Raw genomic sequence first — 21,071 nt, 5'->3', positions numbered from 1 at the left:
ACACTATGGCACCTCCTACCCATATGTATAAATACAAATATACAGAGAAGGAATGTTCTGGGCACACAATAAGCTGTACCCCCATACTGTACTGTCTAAGGGAAACACTATGGCACCTCCTGCCCATATGTATAAATACAAATATACAGAGAGGGAGGGTGGTTTGAACCTCAATAAGTTTCTGACTGCACAGCGAGTTTGGGAGCTGCTAGCGAGTTTTGCATGTAATCTAAAGTGTTGCATGTAAATTTAAGTGTATAGCAGGCGTTTAAAACAAAAAAGGCGTTTGGGGTTTACTGTGCATGCTGGGAGTGCTGGTTGAAAGGAGAAAGTAAGTGCAATTAACTAACTGCTGTGTGACTTGTAAGTGCTACCTGGCTGATTGAGCATACTAATTAAGGGGGTGGAGTAAATCTGGTAAATTCTCAACAGACATTTGGCTGTTTGGTTTGAACCTCAATAAGTTTCTGACTGCGCAGCGAGTTTGGGAGCTGCTAGCGAGAGTTGCATGTAATCTAAAGTGTTGCATGTAAATTTAAGTGTATAGCAGGCGTTTAAAACAAAAAAGGCGTTTGAAACTTAAAAGGCACTATACAAGGGATTGCACTCGGGAGACTGTAAGTACCAGTTGCAATATGAGTTGCAGTATGATTGCTGGTGTTACTCAGTGTGCATCTTGTCGCATGTATGTGGTCCTGGAGCAGCAGTTCCATGCAGCATTTACTTGTGAGAGATGCAGGTGGGTTTTCCTCTTGGAATCTGAGGTGCAGAATCTAAGGGGGGAACTGGCAGCACTGAGGGCAGCTGCAAACATGGGGGAGAACAGGAGGCTCACTGAGCAACCACTGGCAGGGGCCGGTGTAGTGGGGGGGGGAGAAGGGACAGTGGAGGTTAATGAGGGAGACAAATTTGTAACAGTTAAGAGGGGCAGTAGGGGACACAAGGGTAGGGGGGCTGGTTCAAAGCTTGTACAAACCAACAGATTTGCCGCTTTATGTGAAGATGCTGGGGAAGGCAGCTCTGAGCTGGCATGTATGGGGCAGGCTGACTCTCAGAGCACCCTGGGAGCCGGCACCTCTAATACAGGTGGGGGGAGTAGTGCTAGGAAGGGAAGGCAGGTTATAGTTGTAGGGGATTCAATTATTAGAAAGGTGGATAGGGTAATTTGTCGCAAAGACCCTACATGCCGAACTGTGTGTTGCTTGCCTGGTGCTAGGGTTCGGCATGTGGTGGAACGAGTGAACAGATTGTTGGGAGGGGCTGGGGAAGACCCGGCGGTCTTGGTACACATAGGTACCAATGACAAAGTTAGAGGAGGGGGGGAAGTCCTCAAGAACGATTTTAAAAAGCTAGGTGCGAAGTTGAGGGCGAGGACTTCCAAGGTAATTTTCTCAGAGATATTACCTGTGCCACGAGCAACATTAAGAAGGCAGCGGGAGCTCAGGGAGATTAATGCGTGGCTGAGAGATTGGTGCAGGGAGGAGGGCTTTGGGTTTCTCCAGAACTGGGCTGATTTCTCAATCGGCTACAGGCTCTTTGCCAGGGATGGGCTGCACCTCAATGATGATGGGGCAGCTGCTTTGGGGGAAAAGATGGCTAGAGGGTTGGAGGAGATTTTAAACTAGGAGTGGGGGGGGAGGGTGCAGCGGGAAATTCTGTGGTAGACAGGATAGATGAGGTAGTGGGCATAGTAAGGAAAATTGGGGGAGGAGACTTGCTTCGGGATACTGATAATGGCAGGGAGGCCCATAAGTTGTTTACACGTCATTCTCACGCCGGAACCAGTATTAAATGTATGTTTACCAATGCAAGGAGTCTGACTGGTAAAATGGGAGAGCTGGAGGTACTGGCGTTGGAGCGGAAATATGATGTGATTGGTGTTGCTGAAACTTGGTTGAATGAGTCTCATGACTGGGCTGTTAATATTGGGGGTATACATTGTTTCGGAGGGACAGGGGCAATAGAAAAGGAGGAGGAGTGTGTCTGTTCATTAAGCACGACTTAAAAGCAAATATTAAGGAGGAAGTGATGGGGGTAACAGAGGGAGCTGAATCCTTATGGGTTGAGCTTCTCACAGATAGTAAAGAATCTACCAAACTAATTGTAGGGGTATGCTATAGCCCCCCTAATGTAAGCGAAGAGGAGGAGGCCCAGCTCCTGTTGCAAATAGAAAAGGCTGCTAGTTTGGGGCAAGTGATAATAATGGGGGATTTTAATTACCCTGATATTGACTGGGGCAATAGTACTGCCAGGACAGTAAATGGGAACAAGTTTATAAACTTGCTGCATGACAACTTTATGTCACAGGTTGTTGAGGAGCCAACCAGGAACAATGCTATACTGGATCTAGTGATCTCTAATGACCCAGAACGTATAGCAAATGTGCAAGTGGTTGAACCCCTGGGTAATAGTGACCATAATGTTATTTCATTTGATGTTTGGTGCAGGAAACAAATTTACACGGGGGCAACAAAGACACTGAATTTTAGGAAGGCAAATTTTAGCTCCTTAAGGGCAGCGCTTCAGGGCATAGATTGGGGCATTATGTTTTCTGATAAAAATACAGAGCAGAAATGGTTGTCATTTAAAATGATATTAAATCATTACTGTTCTCAATTCATTCCATTAATAAGAAAAAGTAGAAGTGTTAAGAATCACCCCATGTGGCTTAACTCTGAGGTAAAGAAGTTAATAGGGAAAAAAAGGAAAGCTTTTAAGAAATATAAGTCAGAGGGGACAGTAGCTGCGTTTAATGAATATAAACACTATAACAAGTGTTGTAAAACAGCAATCCGGAAGGCAAAGATAGAAAATGAGGAGCGCATTGCGGCCGAGGCCAAGACTAACCCCAAAAAGTTTTTTAAGTATATTAATAGTAAAAAGATGCAGGTTGAGGGTGTGGCCCCATTGAGTTATAATAACAATATGGTTACAGCGGATACAGAAAAGGCAGATGTGCTTAACCAGTTCTTTTCTTCTGTGTATACAGTAGGGGGAGCCAGTGGGCCAAGTCCCACCCAATAGCTGCACTGTTGCCTCAGCTCCAACTACACAGTGGTTGGCACAGGATATGGTGCTTAAAGGGTTACACACGATAAATGTAAACAAGGCACCGGGGCCAGATGGAATACACCCTCGGGTACTGAGAGAGCTAGGGGCAGAATTGCAGTGGCCCTTGTTTCTGATATTCTCAGACTCTCTTTCATCAGGTATGGTACCTAGTGATTGGAAGAAGGCGAATGTCACTCCCATATTTAAAAAGGGAATAAGATCTCAGCCTGGCAATTATAGGCCTGTAAGTTTGACATCCGTGGTGGGCAAGTTATTTGAAGGCTTGTTAAGGGATCACATTCAAAATTATGTAGTGGAGAATGGCATTATGAGCAGTAATCAGCATGGCTTTATGAAGGACAGGTCATGTCAGACCAATTTAATTGCTTTTTATGATGAGGTAAGTAAGAAGCTGGACAGTGGGGATGCAGTAGATATAATCTATTTGGATTTTGCCAAAGCATTTGATACCGTTCCCCACAAACGACTGCTTTCTAAGCTAAGGTCTATTGGTCTTAGTGAAGTCGTTTGCACATGGATAGAAAACTGGCTACAGGATCGGGTACAGAGGGTGGTTGTTAATGGCACATTCTCTACTTGGAGTAAGGTTCTCAGTGGGGTCCCTCAGGGTTCTGTACTGGGTCCACTTTTGTTTAATTTGTTCATAAATGACTTAGGGGAGGGTATTATGAGTAATGTATCAGTGTTTGCAGATGACACAAAACTCTGCAGACCAGTCAATTCTATCCAGGATGTGACATCCCTGCAGCAGGATCTTGACCAACTGGCAATCTGGGCAGCTAAGTGGCAGATGAGATTTAATGTGGATAAATGTAAGGTCATGCACCTGGGATGTAAAAATATGCAAGCCCCGTATAACCTTAATGGGACTGCACTAGGCAAATCCATAATGGAGAAGGATCTTGGAGTCCTTGTAGATAATAAACTTGGCTGTAGCAAGCAATGCCAGGCAGCAGCTGCAAGGGCAAACAAGGTTCTGAGCCGTATTAAAAGGGGTATAGATTCACGGGAGGAGGGGGTTATTCTTCCCCTTTACAGAGCACTGGTAAGGCCCCATCTAGAATATGCTGTTCAGTTTTGGTCTCCAGTGCTCAAACGGGACATTATTGAGCTAGAGAGGGTCCAGAGAAGGGCAACTAAGCTGGTAAAGGGTATGGAAAGTCTCGGTTATGAAGAAAGACTGGCCAAGTTGGGTCTGTTTACACTGGAGAAGAGGCGCTTAAGAGGTGACATGATAACTATGTATAAATATATAAGGGGATCATATAATAACCTCTCTAATGTTTTATTTACCAGTAGGTCCTTCCAACGGACACGAGGGCACCCACTCCGTTTAGAAGAAGGGAGGTTCCATTTAAATATTCGGAAAGGATTTTTTACAGTGAGAGCTGTGAGGTTCTGGAATTCCCTCCCCGAATCAGTCGTACTGGCTGATACATTATATAGCTTTAAGAAGGGGCTGGATGGATTCTTAGCAAGTGAGGGAATACACGGTTATGGGAGATAGCTCTTAGTACAAGTTGATACAGGGACTGGTCCGATTGCCATCTTGGAGTCAGGAAGGAATTTTTTCCCCTCTGAGGCAAATTAGAGAGGCTTCAGATGGGGTTTTTTGCCTTCCTCTGGATCAACTTGTAGTTAGGCAGGTTAGGTATAGGCATTATGGTTGAACTTGATGGACGTATGTCTTTTTTCAACCCAACTTACTATGTTACTATGTTACTATGTTCTGGGCACACAATAATCTGTACCCCCATACTGTACTGTCTAAGGGAAACACTATGGCACCCCCTACCCATATGTATAAATACAAATATACAGAGAGGGAATGTTCTGGGCACACAATAAGCTGTACCCCCATACTGTACTGTCTAAGGGAAACACTATGGCACCCCCTACCCATATGTATAAATACAAATATACAGAGAAGGAATTCTCTGGGCACACAATAAGCTGTACCCCCATACTGTACTGTCTAAGGGAAACACTATGGCACCTCCTACCCATATGTATAAATACAAATATACAGAGAAGGAATGTTCTGGGCACACAATAAGCTGTACCCCCATACTGTACTGTCTAAGGGAAACACTATGGCACCCCCTACCCATATGTATAAATACAAATATACAGAGAAGGAATGTTCTGGGCACACAATAAGCTATACCCCCATACTGTACTGTCTAAGGGAAACACTATGGCACCCCCTACCCATATGTATAAATACAAATATACAGAGAAGGAATGTTCTGGGCACACAATAAGCTGTACCCCCATACTGTACTGTCTAAGGGAAACACTATGGCACCTCCTACCCATATGTATAAATACAAATATACAGAGAAGGAATGTTCTGGGCACACAATAAGCTGTACCCTCATACTGTACTGTCTAAGGGAAACACTATGGCACCTCCTACCCATATGTATAAATACAAATATACAGAGAAGGAATGTTCTGGGCACACAATAAGCTGTACCCCCATACTGTACTGTCTAAGGGAAACACTATGGCACCCCCTACCCATATGTATAAATACAAATATACAGAGAAGGAATGTTCTGGGCACACAATAAGCTATACCCCCATACTGTACTGTCTAAGGGAAACACTATGGCACCCCCTACCCATATGTATAAATACAAATATACAGAGAAGGAATGTTCTGGGCACACAATAAGCTGTACCCCCATACTGTACTGTCTAAGGGAAACACTATGGCACTTCCTACCCATATGTATAAATACAAATATACAGAGAAGGAATGTTCTGGGCACACAATAAGCTGTACCCCCATACTGTACTGTCTAAGGGAAACACTATGGCACCTCCTACCCATATGTATAAATACAAATATACAGAGAAGGAATGTTCTGGGCACACAATAAGCTGTACCCGCATACTGTACTGTCTAAGGGAAACACTATGGCACCCCCTACCCATATGTATAAATACAAATATACAGAGAAGGAATGTTCTGGGCACACAAAAAGCTGTACCCCCATACTGTACTGTCTAAGGGAAACACTATGGCACCTCCTACCCATATGTATAAATACAAATATACAGAGAAGGAATGTTCTGGGCACACAATAAGCTGTACCCCCATACTGTACTGTCTAAGGGAAACACTATGGCACCTCCTACCCATATGTATAAATACAAATATACAGAGAAGGAATGTTCTGGGCACACAATAAGCTGTACCCCCATACTGTACTGTCTAAGGGAAACACTATGGCACCTCCTACCCATATGTATAAATACAAATATACAGAGAAGGAATGTTCTGGGCACACAATAAGCTGTACCCCCATACTGTACTGTCTAAGGGAAACACTATGGCACCCCCTACCCATATGTATAAATACAAATATACAGAGAAGGAATGTTCTGGGCACACAATAAGCTATACCCCCATACTGTACTGTCTAAGGGAAACACTATGGCACCCCCTACCCATATGTATAAATACAAATATACAGAGAAGGAATGTTCTGGGCACACAATAAGCTGTACCCCCATACTGTACTGTCTAAGGGAAACACTATGGCACCTCCTACCCATATGTATAAATACAAATATACAGAGAAGGAATGTTCTGGGCACACAATAAGCTGTACCCCCATACTGTACTGTCTAAGGGAAACACTATGGCACCTCCTACCCATATGTATAAATACAAATATACAGAGAAGGAATGTTCTGGGCACACAATAAGCTGTACCCGCATACTGTACTGTCTAAGGGAAACACTATGGCACCCCCTACCCATATGTATAAATACAAATATACAGAGAAGGAATGTTCTGGGCACACAATAAGCTGTACCCCCATACTGTACTGTCTAAGGGAAACACTATGGCACCTCCTACCCATATGTATAAATACAAATATACAGAGAAGGAATGTTCTGGGCACACAATAAGCTGTACCCCCATACTGTACTGTATGGCAGAGACTCCCAAACACTGTACCTGGCAGCTGTACAGCAGTTCTATCACTGCCCCCACACTTCTGTTTAAAGTGTTGTAAATCCTTCATATAGTCAAACACAAGGTACTGAATAGCTTGTCAAATAGGGATAAAGGGGTGGGTTCACCTAATTTAACTTTTAGTATGTTATAGAATGCCCTATTCCTAGCAACTTTGCAATTGGTTTTCATCATTTATTTTTTATAGTTTTTGAATTATTTTCCCTTCTGACTCTTTGCAGCTTTCAAATGGGGGTCACTGACCCCGGCAGTCAAACCCTAATGCTCTGTGAGGCTCCAGTTTTATTGTTATTGTTACTTTTTAATACTTATCTTTCTATGCAGCCCCTCCCCTATTCATATTCCCATCTCTCCTTTCCAGCGCCGTCTGGTTGCTAGGGTAAACAAGACCCTAGCAACCAGATAGCTGCTAAAATACCAAATGGAGAGCTGCTGAACAAAACAGGGAGATGCCGGACAGGGGGATAATGTGACTACTGACAGACGCACGGATTCCTTGAGTACTGACACGCCGGGTTCTACAAGGAGAATTCGGGGCTAAGAATTGATCGGCTGAGTGCTGCGCTCATGTACTACTTAGCCGCTCTCCCCAGGGAGATCCGACTGATCTTAAAAGAGGCATTAACTCTGGCGCGGCCGGGGAGGGGGGTTAAGAGGGAGGATTAAGTGTCCCGGTCATGTTTAGGCTGGAACAAAGGCGATAAGGGCAAGATATTGTATTGACTATACTAGTACTGTAATAATAAAACAGTACCTGTACTTGATCCCAACTAAGATATAATTACCCCTTATTGGGGCAGAACAGCCCTATTGGGTTTATTTAATGGTTAAATGATTCCCTTTTCTCTGTAATAATAAAACAGTACCTGTACTTGATCCCAACTAAGATATAATTACCCCTTATTGGGGCAGAACAGCCCTATTGGGTTTATTTAATGGTTAAATGATTCCCTTTTCTCTGTAATAATAAAACAGTACCTGTACTTGATCCCAACTAAGATATAATTACCCCTTATTGGGGCAGAACAGCCCTATTGGGTTTATTTCATGGTTAAATGATTCCCTTTTCTCTGTAATAATAAAACAGTACCTGTACTTGATCCCAACTAAGATATAATTACCCCTTATTGGGGGCAGAACAGCCCTATTGGGTTTATTTCATGGTTAAATGATTCCCTTTTCTCTGTAATAATAAAACAGTACCTGTACTTGATCCCAACTAAGATATAATTACCCCCTATTGGAGCTAAAACAATCTTATTGGGTTTAATTACTGTTTAAATAATTTTTTAAGGAGACTTAAGGTAGGAGATGCGAATTACAGAAAGACCCCTTATCTGGAAACCCTCAGGTCCTGAGCATTCTGGATAATGGGTCCCGTACCTGTACTACAATCTTATCCTTCCATCTATTTCTCCTCTTTATTCTCCTATAGAAATAGGGAATGACCATGGAATAGGCCAATCAGTTGGGAGCAGGAGGGCCCATTGACGCCTCGGCTGGCCGGGGGTTTCCCCGGTATCCCAGTGGGCCAGTCCGACACCGAGGGTCAGTCAGCTGTAGGGGTTAAAGCATTTCATTGTGACCAGCAGTGTGGGGCCAAATAGGGTTCCGGTGGGCAGTAGATCAAGAGGTTCCATCCAATGACCAATCCAGTTTCAGATATGACCCTTAGGAAGGCGAATGAGCCCCCAGCACAAATAGTCACACATATATGTAGAGTATTGAGTATATGTTGGTCACAGAGCTCTCAGCAATGCCCCCCCCCCCCCCCCCCGGCCGGTGCTGTACTGCGTGGGGCTCAGTGGGGGGAATAGTAATTGCTTCTTGCAGCCCGAGGCACAGACACACGTGCAACAGTAGCGCAGACACTGAGAGCAGCTGCTCAATGTAAGTTGCTCATATAGAGAGCAGCATGGGGCTACAATTATGGGATAGAGATATAATACGTATAATATACACACACTCACATACTGTCATGTAGCGCGGTCACTGGGGGTTACAGCTGCACCAATCAGGAGCCAGGGGCTCATTATGAAAGGGGTCGTTGGGATAACTGTTAGTATGATGTAGAGAGTAATATTCTAAGACAATTTGCAATTGGTCTTAATTTTTAATTATTTGTAGTTAATTAGTTATTTCACTTTCTGCAGTGTGGAATTTGGTTGCTAGGGTCCAAATTACCTTAGCGACCAAGGAGCAGTTTGAATGAATAGGAGAGGGGCTGGTAGGTTCTAGAAAGTAACAGTAACAATAAAACTGGAGCCTCACAGAGCAATAGGGTTTGGCTGCCGGGGTCAGTGACCCCCATTTGAAAGCTGCAAAGAGTTAGAAAAAGGCAAATAGATCAAAAACTATAAGAAATAAATAATAAAGACCAATTGAAAAGTTGCTTAGAATTGGCCTATAACATACTCAATAGAAACACTTGTCGGTTACCCAGTGTGTAGTTTCCTTTCTGTCTGTTTACTTCCAAACTATAGAGGAAGCAGACCCAGCGGACCGGACCCCCCTGTCCCCCGGGCCCCCCCCCCCACAACCACAGGGACTGCTTCCTCTATAGTTAGGCCAGTGAGGGAGATAATCGGGCACAAACCCTTGCGACCCGGTGATACCACCTTTCCCATGTTATTGCCACGTTACAACCCCCCCGAATGCAGTGGCGTAACTAAATGTTACTGGGCCCCCCAGCAAATTCAATTTAGGGCCCCCAAGCATTGGTACGTCGACCCATTCTACCGAAATATATTGTAATTGTTTATTATTTGGTGCCTTACTGGGCCCCTACACTCCTGGGCCCCCCACAACCTTCCTCTGTAGCTCCGCCCCTGCCCAAACTGACGTTGGAGAGTCGGAACCCTATCCCATTCTGTATAATAGAGCGACCTATATAAACGTATAAAACACACAACTTGCTGTAATATTTAAGGTCACACTGCGACTTTCACGCTTCAGACGCCACTTGGGTCACTGGCCGTGCAATGAGTGTGGGAAACGTTTGCCCCTTGGGCACAGAAACCAGCCAATCTCTCTATGGCGCTGATATCAAATTATCTATATACCCCCTATATACACCTTACTGGGCCACCAAAGTGCCTGAGCACGGAGCTACTTAGTAGCAGCTACTTGTCACGGCTACTGAACCCCAGAAAATCCCCTGCCATTGACAATACTGAGAATTGCCTCTGCTAAACACACGTAGGGACAGTTAGTAAATGATCAACATTGTCTGTTTTAGTAGCCGTGACAAGTAGCTCTGTGTGTCTTCCCCCTTAGACTGTCATTGTTAGTAAGTTGTCAGTAAGTAAATGGTTAGTAAGGGGCTGGAGGGTGGCTGTTAACTCATATCTCGTCATCTATAAATCAAATTGTCTTTCTGCAAGTGTAGCAGCCATGCAGTTGGCCCATTTAAAGAGGAGCAGCTGAAGTGTCTCTATGTGCAAATTTGCCAAAAATCTTGAACCAAGAAACGTGAGCTTTACTGTCACTACTGGTACCTTTCAGAACCTTGGTACCATTAACCCAAAGCAGAGGGACGCTGTACTCCCCTTTAACCAGCTGCGAGTTGCCCAACACTACAGCCCTGACCTACATAATTCCGCCTGTGCTGAGGGAACATGGGAGCTGAGACAGTCGGCCCATCTCCTCACTGGGTTTCATGCTGCTCTGAGATACACAGGGAACCCAAGTAATGGATCTCCCTCTCCTATTGGAGAATGTAAGTCGGAGGCAGCCAGTAGCCTTTCTGTTACCCCCAGACTGCCCCATCATTCCGTTACCCCGTCCCATTGTCCTCAACTAGTTCAACCCTCGTCCTATTGTCCCCAGGCCACTCCCTTCTCTCTCTCTCTATTGTCCCCCGACTTCTCCATCCTCTCTCTATTGTCCCCCGACTTCTCCATCCTCTCTCTATTGTCCCCCGACTTCTCCATCCTCTCTCTATTGTCCCCCGACTTCTCCATCCTCTCTCTATTGTCCCCCGACTTCTCCATCCTCTCTCTATTGTCCCCCGACTTCTCCATCCTCTCTCTATTGTCCCCCGACTTCTCCATCCTCTCTCTATTGTCCCCCGACTTCTCCATCCTCTCTCTATTGTCCCCCGACTTCTCCATCCTCTCTCTATTGTCCTCAGACTGTTGCAACCTTTTTCCTTTGTCCTCAATCTGTTCCACACTCTTTGTATTTTCCCCAGACCGTTCCAAGCTTTATCCTTTGTCCTCAAACAGTCTAACCCTCCTTATACAGTCTTCAGACAGTTCTAACTAAGATTTTCCCCAGACTGTTCCGCCCTCTTTATATTGTTCCCAGACTGTTCCGCCCTCTTTATATTTTCCCCAGACTGTTCCATCCTCTTTATATTGTTCCCAGACTGTTCCGCCCTCTTTATATTATCCCCAGACTGTTCCGCCCTCTTTATATTGTCCCCAGACTGTTCCGCCCTCTTTATATTTTCCCCAGACTGTTCCGCCCTCTTTATATTTTCCCCAGACTGTTCCGCCCTCTTTATATTTTCCCCAGACTGTTCCGCCCTCTTTATATTTTCCCCAGACTGTTCCGCCCTCTTTATATTTTCCCCAGACTGTTCCGCCCTCTTTATATTTTCCCCAGACTGTTCCGCCCTCTTTATATTGTCCCCAGACTGTTCCGCCCTCTTTATATTGTCCCCAGACTGTTCCGCCCTCTTTATATTTTCCCCAGACTGTTCCGCCCTCTTTATATTTTCCCCAGACTGTTCCGCCCTCTTTATATTGTCCCCAGACTGTTCCGCCCTCTTTATATTTTCCCCAGACTGTTCCGCCCTCTTTATATTTTCCCCAGACTGTTCCGCCCTCTTTATATTGTCCCCAGACTGTTCCGCCCTCTTTATATTTTCCCCAGACTGTTCCGCCCTCTTTATATTTTCCCCAGACTGTTCCGCCCTCTTTATATTTTCCCCAGACTGTTCCGCCCTCTTTATATTTTCCCCAGACTGTTCCGCCCTCTTTATATTGTCCCCAGACTGTTCCGCCCTCTTTATATTTTCCCCAGACTGTTCCGCCCTCTTTATATTTTCCCCAGACTGTTCCGCCCTCTTTATATTATCCCCAGACTGTTCCGCCCTCTTTATATTGTCCCCAGACTGTTAACCCTCTTTATATTTTCCCCAGACTGTTCCGCCCTCTTTATATTTTCCCCAGACTGTTCCGCCCTCTTTATATTTTCCCCAGACTGTTCCGCCCTCTTTATATTGTCCCCAGACTGTTCCGCCCTCTTTATATTTTCCCCAGACTGTTCCGCCCTCTTTGATTGGCCCCAGACTGTTCCGCCCTCTTTGATTGGCCCCAGACTGTTCCGCCCTCTTTGATTGGCCCCTGACTCTTTCACCTCCTTTGATTGGCCCTAGAGTGTCTCACTCTCTTGCTAGTTTCCGAACCACTTTTTAAATTCTCCAGTCTATTCCACCTTCTTGCCATTGTCCACAGAATGTTCCACTTTTTTTGCCTCAACCCCCCCCCCCCACCATTCCATATACTTACACCCAATTTTAAATAAATAAAATGTACTTCTGTTTTCTCTGTTTACAAACAGGATCTATAACGGGCAGCTATAGGGGCTGGGGGTAATTGCAGCTTTGGCAACGGCCAACGACATTTCTCTAAACTGGACTGGGTGTATATCTACTGTATATCTACTGTATATCTACTGTATATCTACTGTATATCTACTGTATATCTACTGTATAGAGGCACAAATAGTGGGAAAGTGCACCCCTATAGCCTCAGTAGGCAATGTAAGAACCAACACAGGAGCAAATACCCACAGACCCACTGCAAGATGAATTTACTTTTCTTTTAAGCAAAGTCTTGGTCCTGCCTGGGATAAACATACGGGGCAACTTACCCCAAAACTGAACTTTCCCCCCTTCCAATTTAATAATGTTGCTTATCTCATCATACGGACCTCTTGATTAGAACCCGGTCTGAGTTCTTGCTGTCTGACCCAGTAAGTTGTGTACTTATCACTTCCCAACATCATTGTGTTGTCAAGATAAATAAAGGCAAAGCGAAGATTTCAAACTAACTTTTACTATGATGAAGACCATGAGATTCTGGGGCTACTTGCAATGAGTCTTTACCAATTTGCCTTTCCTTACAGTTTAGGCCTCACATAACAACACTTCCTGGTTGCTAGATGAGTGAATCCCTAGTAACCAGATGGCAGTTTAAATTCCAAACCATAGAGCGGCAGTCCAATCAGTGTTGAGCTCTTGCATTTACGGTGGGACCCTGTTTCCTTGGGGGACACCTTACTCCTCTTACTCCTTCCCAGAACCTCAATGATCTCCCTTGTTCCGTATTCTATAACCCAACTCTTCCCAAACCTGCACCTTCAGCAACAGACAAGGGGAACTTTTTTCAGCCAATAATAAAACTTGGCACAACCCAAGGTGCAGAACTTTCCTTATGATTTAGGCCTCACATAACACTTCTTGGTTGCTATATGAGTGAATCCCTAGTAACCAGATGGCAGTTTAAATTCCAAACAGTAGAGCTACAGTCCAACCAGCGTTGGGATCGGCCTCACTTGCAGCTACGGTGGGACCCTGGTTCCTTGGTGGACACCTTACTCCTCTTACTCCTTCCCAGAACCTCCATGATCTCCCCTGGTCCATATTCTATAACCCAACTCTTCCCAAACCTGCACCTTTCCAACTGTATAAAGGCCATACCCTACAGACAAGGGGAACTTTTTTCAGCCGGTAATAAAACTTGGCATAACCCAAGGTGCAGAACTTTCCAATAATCAAAGGGGGGCACTGGACTTACCTGCTCAGGTCCTTGGAAGCAGATCCTGCAGAGAGGGGTCCTCATCCCACTGTCCAAGCTGCCAAGGGAGTATCGGTCTTCGGTTTTCCCTTTGCAGAAGTCATCGGAGGAGGTGCTGCTCACCATAGACATCTGCTGGTGCTGAAGTCCATTGCCGGGGTAGATCCAGTCCTCCTCCGGGCTCGTGCCACCTGCTGGAGTTCTCCAGGCTCGCCCCAAGGCCGTCAACGTGTTATTATTGGAGGCCAAAGCACCCCCAGCTCCCAAGTCACATTCCGAGCTGTTCATGGGCAGACTGGGGATGGGAGGGGGGCGCCGGAGCAGGAAGACCTTCAAGTCATTGAAAAACATGCGGCAGCGGCACTTCAGCAGACCCTGATGGCGCAACATCTGTCTACAACTCAGTACTCCGCAGCACCATAAAAGCAGGATGGTTCTCAAGAACATGTGCCTGATTTGTAGTCCAAAAGCCCAAGGGTAAAAATGGGACCCGGACAGTGTTTGTGCTTCTGGAAGTTCAGCCGACCCCCCCAACCCCTCACAACATGGAGGTGATCAGCTATGAACTTGTATTGTGCTCCTCAACATTTGTGCCCAATACCCCTCTGTGCTTCTATAGGGTTGTGCTTCACTGCCCGGGGGGCTGCACTGTGCCCACCTTCTCGCCCCCGCCTCCTATTAATGACCGGACAACTGGCACAGAGCAGTTAGAAGCTTCTATTGCACCCACTGTCTCCCCTTAATTCCATTGGCACACAAGCAGGTATAAAGTTGCCCCAGATTCCCAGCCAATAAACCCTACGGATACCCCAGCCTGGCTCTTGTGCTATTGGCTAGGGGGCAGCTACCTTCCCATTGGAATATAAAAAGTGCCACTTAGTCATAGAAAAAGGAGTATTATCAAAACCAGACCGGCATTTAATTACCAATTATAAAATCTAGAAAGTTTGTAGAATTGTGACCCCCTCTTTCCTACGTTCCCCCCCAGTATCTCAGTTTAGGATTTCGGTAAATGTTTCAGTTTAGGGAGGGGGAGGCAGCGCTCCTTACAGGGTCTCCTGGGAATATGCAGGGAGGGGGGCCCAGGGCTGGGTCATGTACAGACGGCGTCACTGTCAGGATTTAGTCTGAGGGGTGCCAGGGGGGCTCACTGCATAGCTGCTGCCTTTATCCCACCCCAAACCCACAAAGCACATTCCCCATCTCACCATTCTTTCCCTGGGTGCTCTTTGTCTTGCCCAGGCTTGGCATGGCACGCCACCATCACTCCCAAAATGCCCCTCACACCCAGCTCCCTACGGGCAGAGAGGGACCGGCTCCTACCCCTCCGGGCCGGGCAGATCCGGGTGATGATGATGATGATGATGAAGATGATGATCCTCCTGCTGCTGTTGCTGCCTCCCTGGCTGTGAGAGGGAAGGGATCTGGTTACAATGTAGAACAGAGAGAGACAATCCCAGCAGCTCCCTTATTGCTGGATCGGTGAGTAGGGAAGGTGCCCCTGTGATATCCCTGGGTGCTGGGTGCTGGGCAGGGGGTGGGTGCTGGGTGCATGGGAGAGTGCGCTGGGAGTTTAGGGACGGCTGCTGCTGCTGCAGTTTCAGCACTCTGTTCCACTGGACAGCTCCCTCCCAGTCTGCAACGTCACGGTGCTGGGGGACTGACGCAGGCGGCGGGGAGAGGGGCTGGGGGGGGGGAGAGGGACTGGGGCTGCTGCTTCCCAGGCTGGGGGGGGGGGAGAGACAGAGGGGCTGCTGCTTCCCAGGTTGGGGGGGGAGAGACAGAGGGGCTGATGCTTCCCAGGTTGGGGGGGGAGAGACAGAGGGGTTGATGCTTCCCAGGTTGGGGGGGGGAGAGGGACTGGGGCTGCTGCTTCCCAGGTTGGGGGGGGGGAGAGGGACTGGGGCTGCTGCTTCCCAGGTTGGGGGGGGAGAGGCAGAGGGGCTGATGCTTCCCAGGTTGGGGGGGGGGAGAGGGACTGGGGCTGCTGCTTCCCAGGTTGGGGGGGGGAGAGGGACTGGGGCTGCTGCTTCCCAGGTTGGGGGGGGAGAGACAGAGGGGCTGCTGCTTCCCAGGTTGGGGGGGGAGAGACAGAGGGGCTGCTGCTTCCCAGGTTGGGGGGGGGGGGGAGAGGCAGAGGGGCTGATGCTTCCCAGGTTGGGGGGGGGGGAGAGGGACTGGGGCTGCTGCTTCCCAGGTTGGGGGGGGGGAGAGGGACTGGGGCTGCTGCTTCCCAGGTTGGGGGGGAGAGGCAGAGGGGCTGCTGCTTCCCAGGCTGGGGGGGGAGAGACAGAGGGGCTGCTGCTTCCCAGGTTGGGGGGGGGAGAGACAGAGGGGCTGCTGCTTCCCAGGTTGGGGGGGGAGAGACAGAGGGGCTGCTGCTTCCCAGGTTGGGGGGGGGGAGAGGCAGAGGGGCTGCTGCTTCCCAGGTTGGGGGGGGGGAGAGGGACTGGGGCTGCTGCTTCCCAGGTTGGGGGGGGAGAGACAGAGGGGCTGCTGCTTCCCAGGTTGGGGGGGGAGAGACAGAGGGGCTGCTGCTTCCCAGGTTGGGGGGGGAGAGACAGAGGGGCTGCTGCTTCCCAGGTTGGGGGGGGGGGGAGAGACAGAGGGGCTGCTGCTTCCCAGGTTGGGGGGGGGGGAGAGACAGAGGGGCTGCTGCTTCCCAGGTTGGGGGGGGGGGGAGAGACAGAGGGGCTGCTGCTTCCCAGGTTGGGGGGGGGGAGACAGAGGGGCTGCTGCTTCCCAGGTTGGGGGGGGGGGGAGACAGAGGGGTTGCTGCTTCCCAGGTTGGGGGGGAGAGACAGAGGGGCTGCTGCTTCCCAGGTTGGGGGGGGAGAGACAGAGGGGCTGCTGCTTCCCAGGTTGGGGGGGGGGGGGGGAGAGACAGAGGGGCTGCTGCTTCCCAGGTTGGGGGGGGGAGACAGAGGGGCTGCTGCTTCCCAGGTTGGGGGGGGGGAGACAGACAGAGGGGTTGCTGCTTCCCAGGTTGGGGGGGGAGAGACAGAGGGGCTGCTGCTTCCCAGGTTGGGGGGGGAGAGACAGAGGGGCTGCTGCTTCCCAGGTTGGGGGGGGAGAGACAGAGGGGCTGCTGCTTCCCAGGTTGGGGGGGGAGAGACAGAGGGGCTGCTGCTTCCCAGGTTGGGGGGGGGGGGGAGAGACAGAGGGGCTGCTGCTTCCCAGGTTGGGGGGGGGAGACAGAGGGGCTGCTGCTTCCCAGGTTGGGGGGGGGAGACAGACAGAGGGGTTGCTGCTTCCCAGGTTGGGGGGGAGAGACAGAGGGGCTGCTGCTTCCCAGGTTGGGGGGGGAGAGACAGAGGGGCTGCTGCTTCCCAGGTTGGGGGGGGGGGGAGAGACAGAGGGGCTGCTGCTTCCCAGGTTGGGGGGGGAGACAGAGGGGCTGCTGCTTCCCAGGTTGGGGGGGGGGAGACAGACAGAGGGGTTGCTGCTTCCCAGGTTGGGGGGGGAGAGACAGAGGGGCTGCTGCTTCCCAGGTTGGGGGGGGAGAGACAGAGGGGCTGCTGCTTCCCAGGTTGGGGGGGGAGAGACAGAGGGGCTGCTGCTTCCCAGGTTGGGGGGGGGGGAGAGACAGAGGGGCTGCTGCTTCCCAGGTTGGGGGGGGGGGAGACAGAGGGGCTGCTGCTTCCCAGGTTGGGGGGGGGGGGGAGACAGAGGGGTTGCTGCTTCCCAGGTTGGGAGGGGAGAGACAGAGGGGCTGCTGCTTCCCAGGTTGGGGGGGGGGAGACAGAGGGGCTGCTGCTTCCCAGGTTGGGGGGGGGGGGAGAGACAGAGGGGCTGCTGCTTCCCAGGTTGGGGGGGGAGACAGAGGGGCTGCTGCTTCCCAGGTTGGGGGGGGGGGAGACAGAGGGGCTGCTGCTTCCCAGGTTGGGGGGGGGGAGAGACAGAGGGGCTGCTGCTTCCCAGGTTGGGGGGGGGGGGAGACAGAGGGGCTGCTGCTTCCCAGGTTGGGGGGGGAGAGACAGAGGGGCTGCTGCTTCCCAGGTTGGGGGGGGAGAGACAGAGGGGCTGCTGCTTCCCAGGTTGGGGGGGGGGGAGACAGAGGGGCTGCTGCTTCCCAGGTTGGGGGGGGGGAGAGACAGAGGGGCTGCTGCTTCCCAGGTTGGGGGGGGGAGACAGAGGGGCTGTTGCTTCCCAGGTTGGGGGGGGGGGAGACAGAGGGGTTGCTGCTTCCCAGGTTGGGGGGGGGGAGACAGAGGGGCTGCTGCTTCCCAGGTTGGGGGGGGGGGGGAGACAGAGGGGCTGCTGCTTCCCAGGTTGGGGGGGGGGAGAGACAGAGGGGCTGCTGCTTCCCAGGTTGGGGGGGGGGAGAGACAGAGGGGCTGCTGCTTCCCAGGTTGGGGGGGGGGAGACAGAGGGGCTGCTGCTTCCCAGGTTGGGGGGGGGGAGACAGAGGGGCTGCTGCTTCCCAGGTTGGGGGGGGGAGACAGAGGGGCTGCTGCTTCCCAGGTTGGGGGGGAGAGACAGAGGGGCTGCTGCTTCCCAGGTTGGGGGGGGGGAGACAGAGGGGCTGCTGCTTCCCAGGTTGGGGGGGGGGAGACAGAGGGGCTGCTGCTTCCCAGGTTGGGGGGGGGGAGAGACAGAGAGGTTGCTGCTTCCCAGGTTGGGGGGGGGAGAGGCAGAGGGGCTGCTGCTTCCCAGGTTGGGGGGGGGAGACAGAGGGGCTGCTGCTTCCCAGGTTGGGGGGGGGGAGACAGAGGGGCTGCTGCTTCCCAGGTTGGGGGGGGGGAGAGACAGAGAGGTTGCTGCTTCCCAGGTTGGGGGGGGGGAGAGGCAGAGGGGCTGCTGCTTCCCAGGTTGGGGGGGGGAGACAGAGGGGTTGCTGCTTCCCAGGTTGGGGGGGGAGAGGCAGAGGGGCTGCTGCTTCCCAGGTTGGGGGGGGGGGAGAGACAGAGAGGTTGCTGCTTCCCAGGTTGGGGGGGGGGGGAGAGGCAGAGGGGCTGCTGCTTCCCAGGTTGGGGGGGGGAAGAGACAGAGGGGCTGCTGCTTCCCAGGTTGGGGGGGGGGGGGAGAGGCAGAGGGGCTGCTGCTTCCCAGGTTGGGGGGGGGGGTGGAGAGACAGAGGGGCTGCTGCTTCCCAGGTTGGGGGGGGGGGGTGGAGAGACAGAGGGGCTGCTGCTTCCCAGGTTGGGGGGGGGGGAGAGACAGAGGGGCTGCTGCTCTCATCTACTAAGAGCTCTGTCTGGGGGGGAGTCTTCTCATCTGTCTGACTTACTAACATTTACTACTGGCACCTCTGTGTGAGTTTTTGACATTAACTAGCAGCTCAGCAGTTACTGACACGGGGGGGCCAGTGCTCCCTAAAAGCTTTGGATGTAGCACCCAGGTATCCCCCCCCCCGGTCTCATATTGCCATTGTAGTGCCAGCACTCAGCCTGTACCCCGCTTACCTGTTGCCCTACATGCCCCCCAATAATGGCAGCTCTTATCAGGCAGGGGAGGTGGGTGTAGCTGCTGTACATGATAAAATGTAATAGTAGGTGAGTGGGGGTGTGGGGCCCCAATGAGAAATGCCCCCGATCTGTCCAATTATCTGCCCATGATCCAATCAAACCCCAGCAACCTTTATTACCCCACTACCATTCCGCCCCCCAGTGGCAGCCCTGACTAAGGAACTGCCCTTTAAATGTTACTCAGGGAAAATGTTATTCTCTCTAATGATTGGTTCCCATCTCCCCGTAATTAGAAACTCTTCCTGCCCCCATAATACAGTTTGAGGGGTTGGGGGGGGATCTGAGCCTTTCCAGTTTCCATCGGTTACTGAAGCTTCAGTGGCTGCCGCGCCGCTCAGGAATCTACATTTGCCCCTTGTGTTTCCCTAATGAGCCACCCCCCCCCCCCAGGTGCCTATGTTGGGCGGCCAATGCTCTGAGCAGTGGGGTTTTATTTCTGTATGTAGCGCCTATAGCAGAAAAATGTATCTTTAATCCGTAAACTGGAGTTAATTTAACTTTTAGTATGTTATAGAATGAACAATTCTTAGCAACTTTTCAATTGGTCTTGATTATTTATTTCTTATAGTTTTTTAATTATTTCCCTTCTTCTTTTGACTCTTTGAAGATTTCAATGGGGGTCACTGACCCCGGCAACCAAACCCTATTGCTCTGTGAGGCTCCAGTTTTATTGTTATTGTTACTTTTTGCAACTTTCTTTTCTATTCAGCCCCTCTCCTATTTCTGTACCAGCCTCTCATTCAAACCACTCCCTGGTTGCTAAGGTAATTTGGACCCTAGCAACCAGATAGATGTTATAACCCCAAACAAGAGGTAAAGTATCCCAGGCTGTTAGTCTGCCCACCCCCTGGCCAATCAGTTCACTGCTGCTCTGATCCAGAAGAAGCTCATTGGCTGATGCAGTGGAAACTAAAGGCATGTCTGAGACCCTTAAAGGGAAAACATGGGCCGGATGAATACAGGGTCCCGACCCACTTTCTCTGTTCCGTGAGCATTCATCGGTCTCTTCTACAGAAAGAATAGAGTGACCCCCTAATTCAGCTGTCGGGGGGGTCAATATGGAGAGGAATGATGCAGTATTACTCAGGGTCGGACTGGGCCTGACCCGATCCCTTCTAGGCCCGCCCCCCGGCTGCCAGTCTCCCTCCCATAATGCACTGAAGGTAAGTTTAATTTATGCACACTTGGGGGAGGGGTCAGGCGGGAGGCGGGGCCTCTCTGGGGGGTGTGGAGGGATTGCCGGTGAGGGCCCCATGGGCGGAGCCACAGTCCGACCCGCCCACATATTTATTATAATATTAGCACTATGGATTCATTTAGGGGCGGCAGCTGCTGGAGCAGGAAGCCAATCACTTTCATCCATTTATTTCATTATTGCCCAACCCGTAACGTATCAGTGTATGGGGGGGTGGGGTTCACCTTCAGGTTAACTTTCAGTATGTTATAAAGTGGAATATTTTTAGAAATTTTTAATAGATCTATATTATTTATAGTTTTTTTAATTAATTGCCTTCCTCTTCTGCCTCTTTGCAGATTTCAAATGGGGGTCACTGACCCCGGCAACCAAACCCTATTGCTCTGTGAGGCTCCAGTTTTATTGTTATTGTTACTTTTTATTCCTTATCTTTCTATTCAGCCCCTCCCCTATTCATATACCAGCCTCTCATCCAAACCACTCACTGGTTGCTAACGTAATTTGGACCCTAGCAACTCTTTGCAGCTTTCAAATG

At 50.0% G+C, this 21,071-nt stretch overlaps 1 protein-coding gene across 1 annotated transcript in view; it reads right to left on the bottom strand.

Annotated features, from left to right (window-relative positions):
* marchf4 (membrane associated ring-CH-type finger 4) overlaps nt 1-15,493 on the bottom strand; it is a 39,916-nt gene extending 24,423 nt beyond the window's left edge. The window contains exon 1 of the mRNA XM_002942005.5: nt 13,874-15,493. Coding sequence (XP_002942051.2) covers nt 13,874-14,320 — 447 coding nt within the window. The 5' untranslated portion in view covers nt 14,321-15,493. The remainder of the gene's footprint in view (nt 1-13,873) is intronic.
* Between the last annotated feature and the right edge of the window lie 5,578 nt (nt 15,494-21,071).

This window comes from Xenopus tropicalis, chromosome 9 (assembly GCF_000004195.4).
Source record: "Xenopus tropicalis strain Nigerian chromosome 9, UCB_Xtro_10.0, whole genome shotgun sequence".
NCBI classification, from domain to species: Eukaryota; Metazoa; Chordata; class Amphibia; order Anura; family Pipidae; genus Xenopus; species Xenopus tropicalis.
Note: the sequence above shows the minus strand (reverse complement) of the source record. Positions and strands in the feature narration are given on the sequence as shown.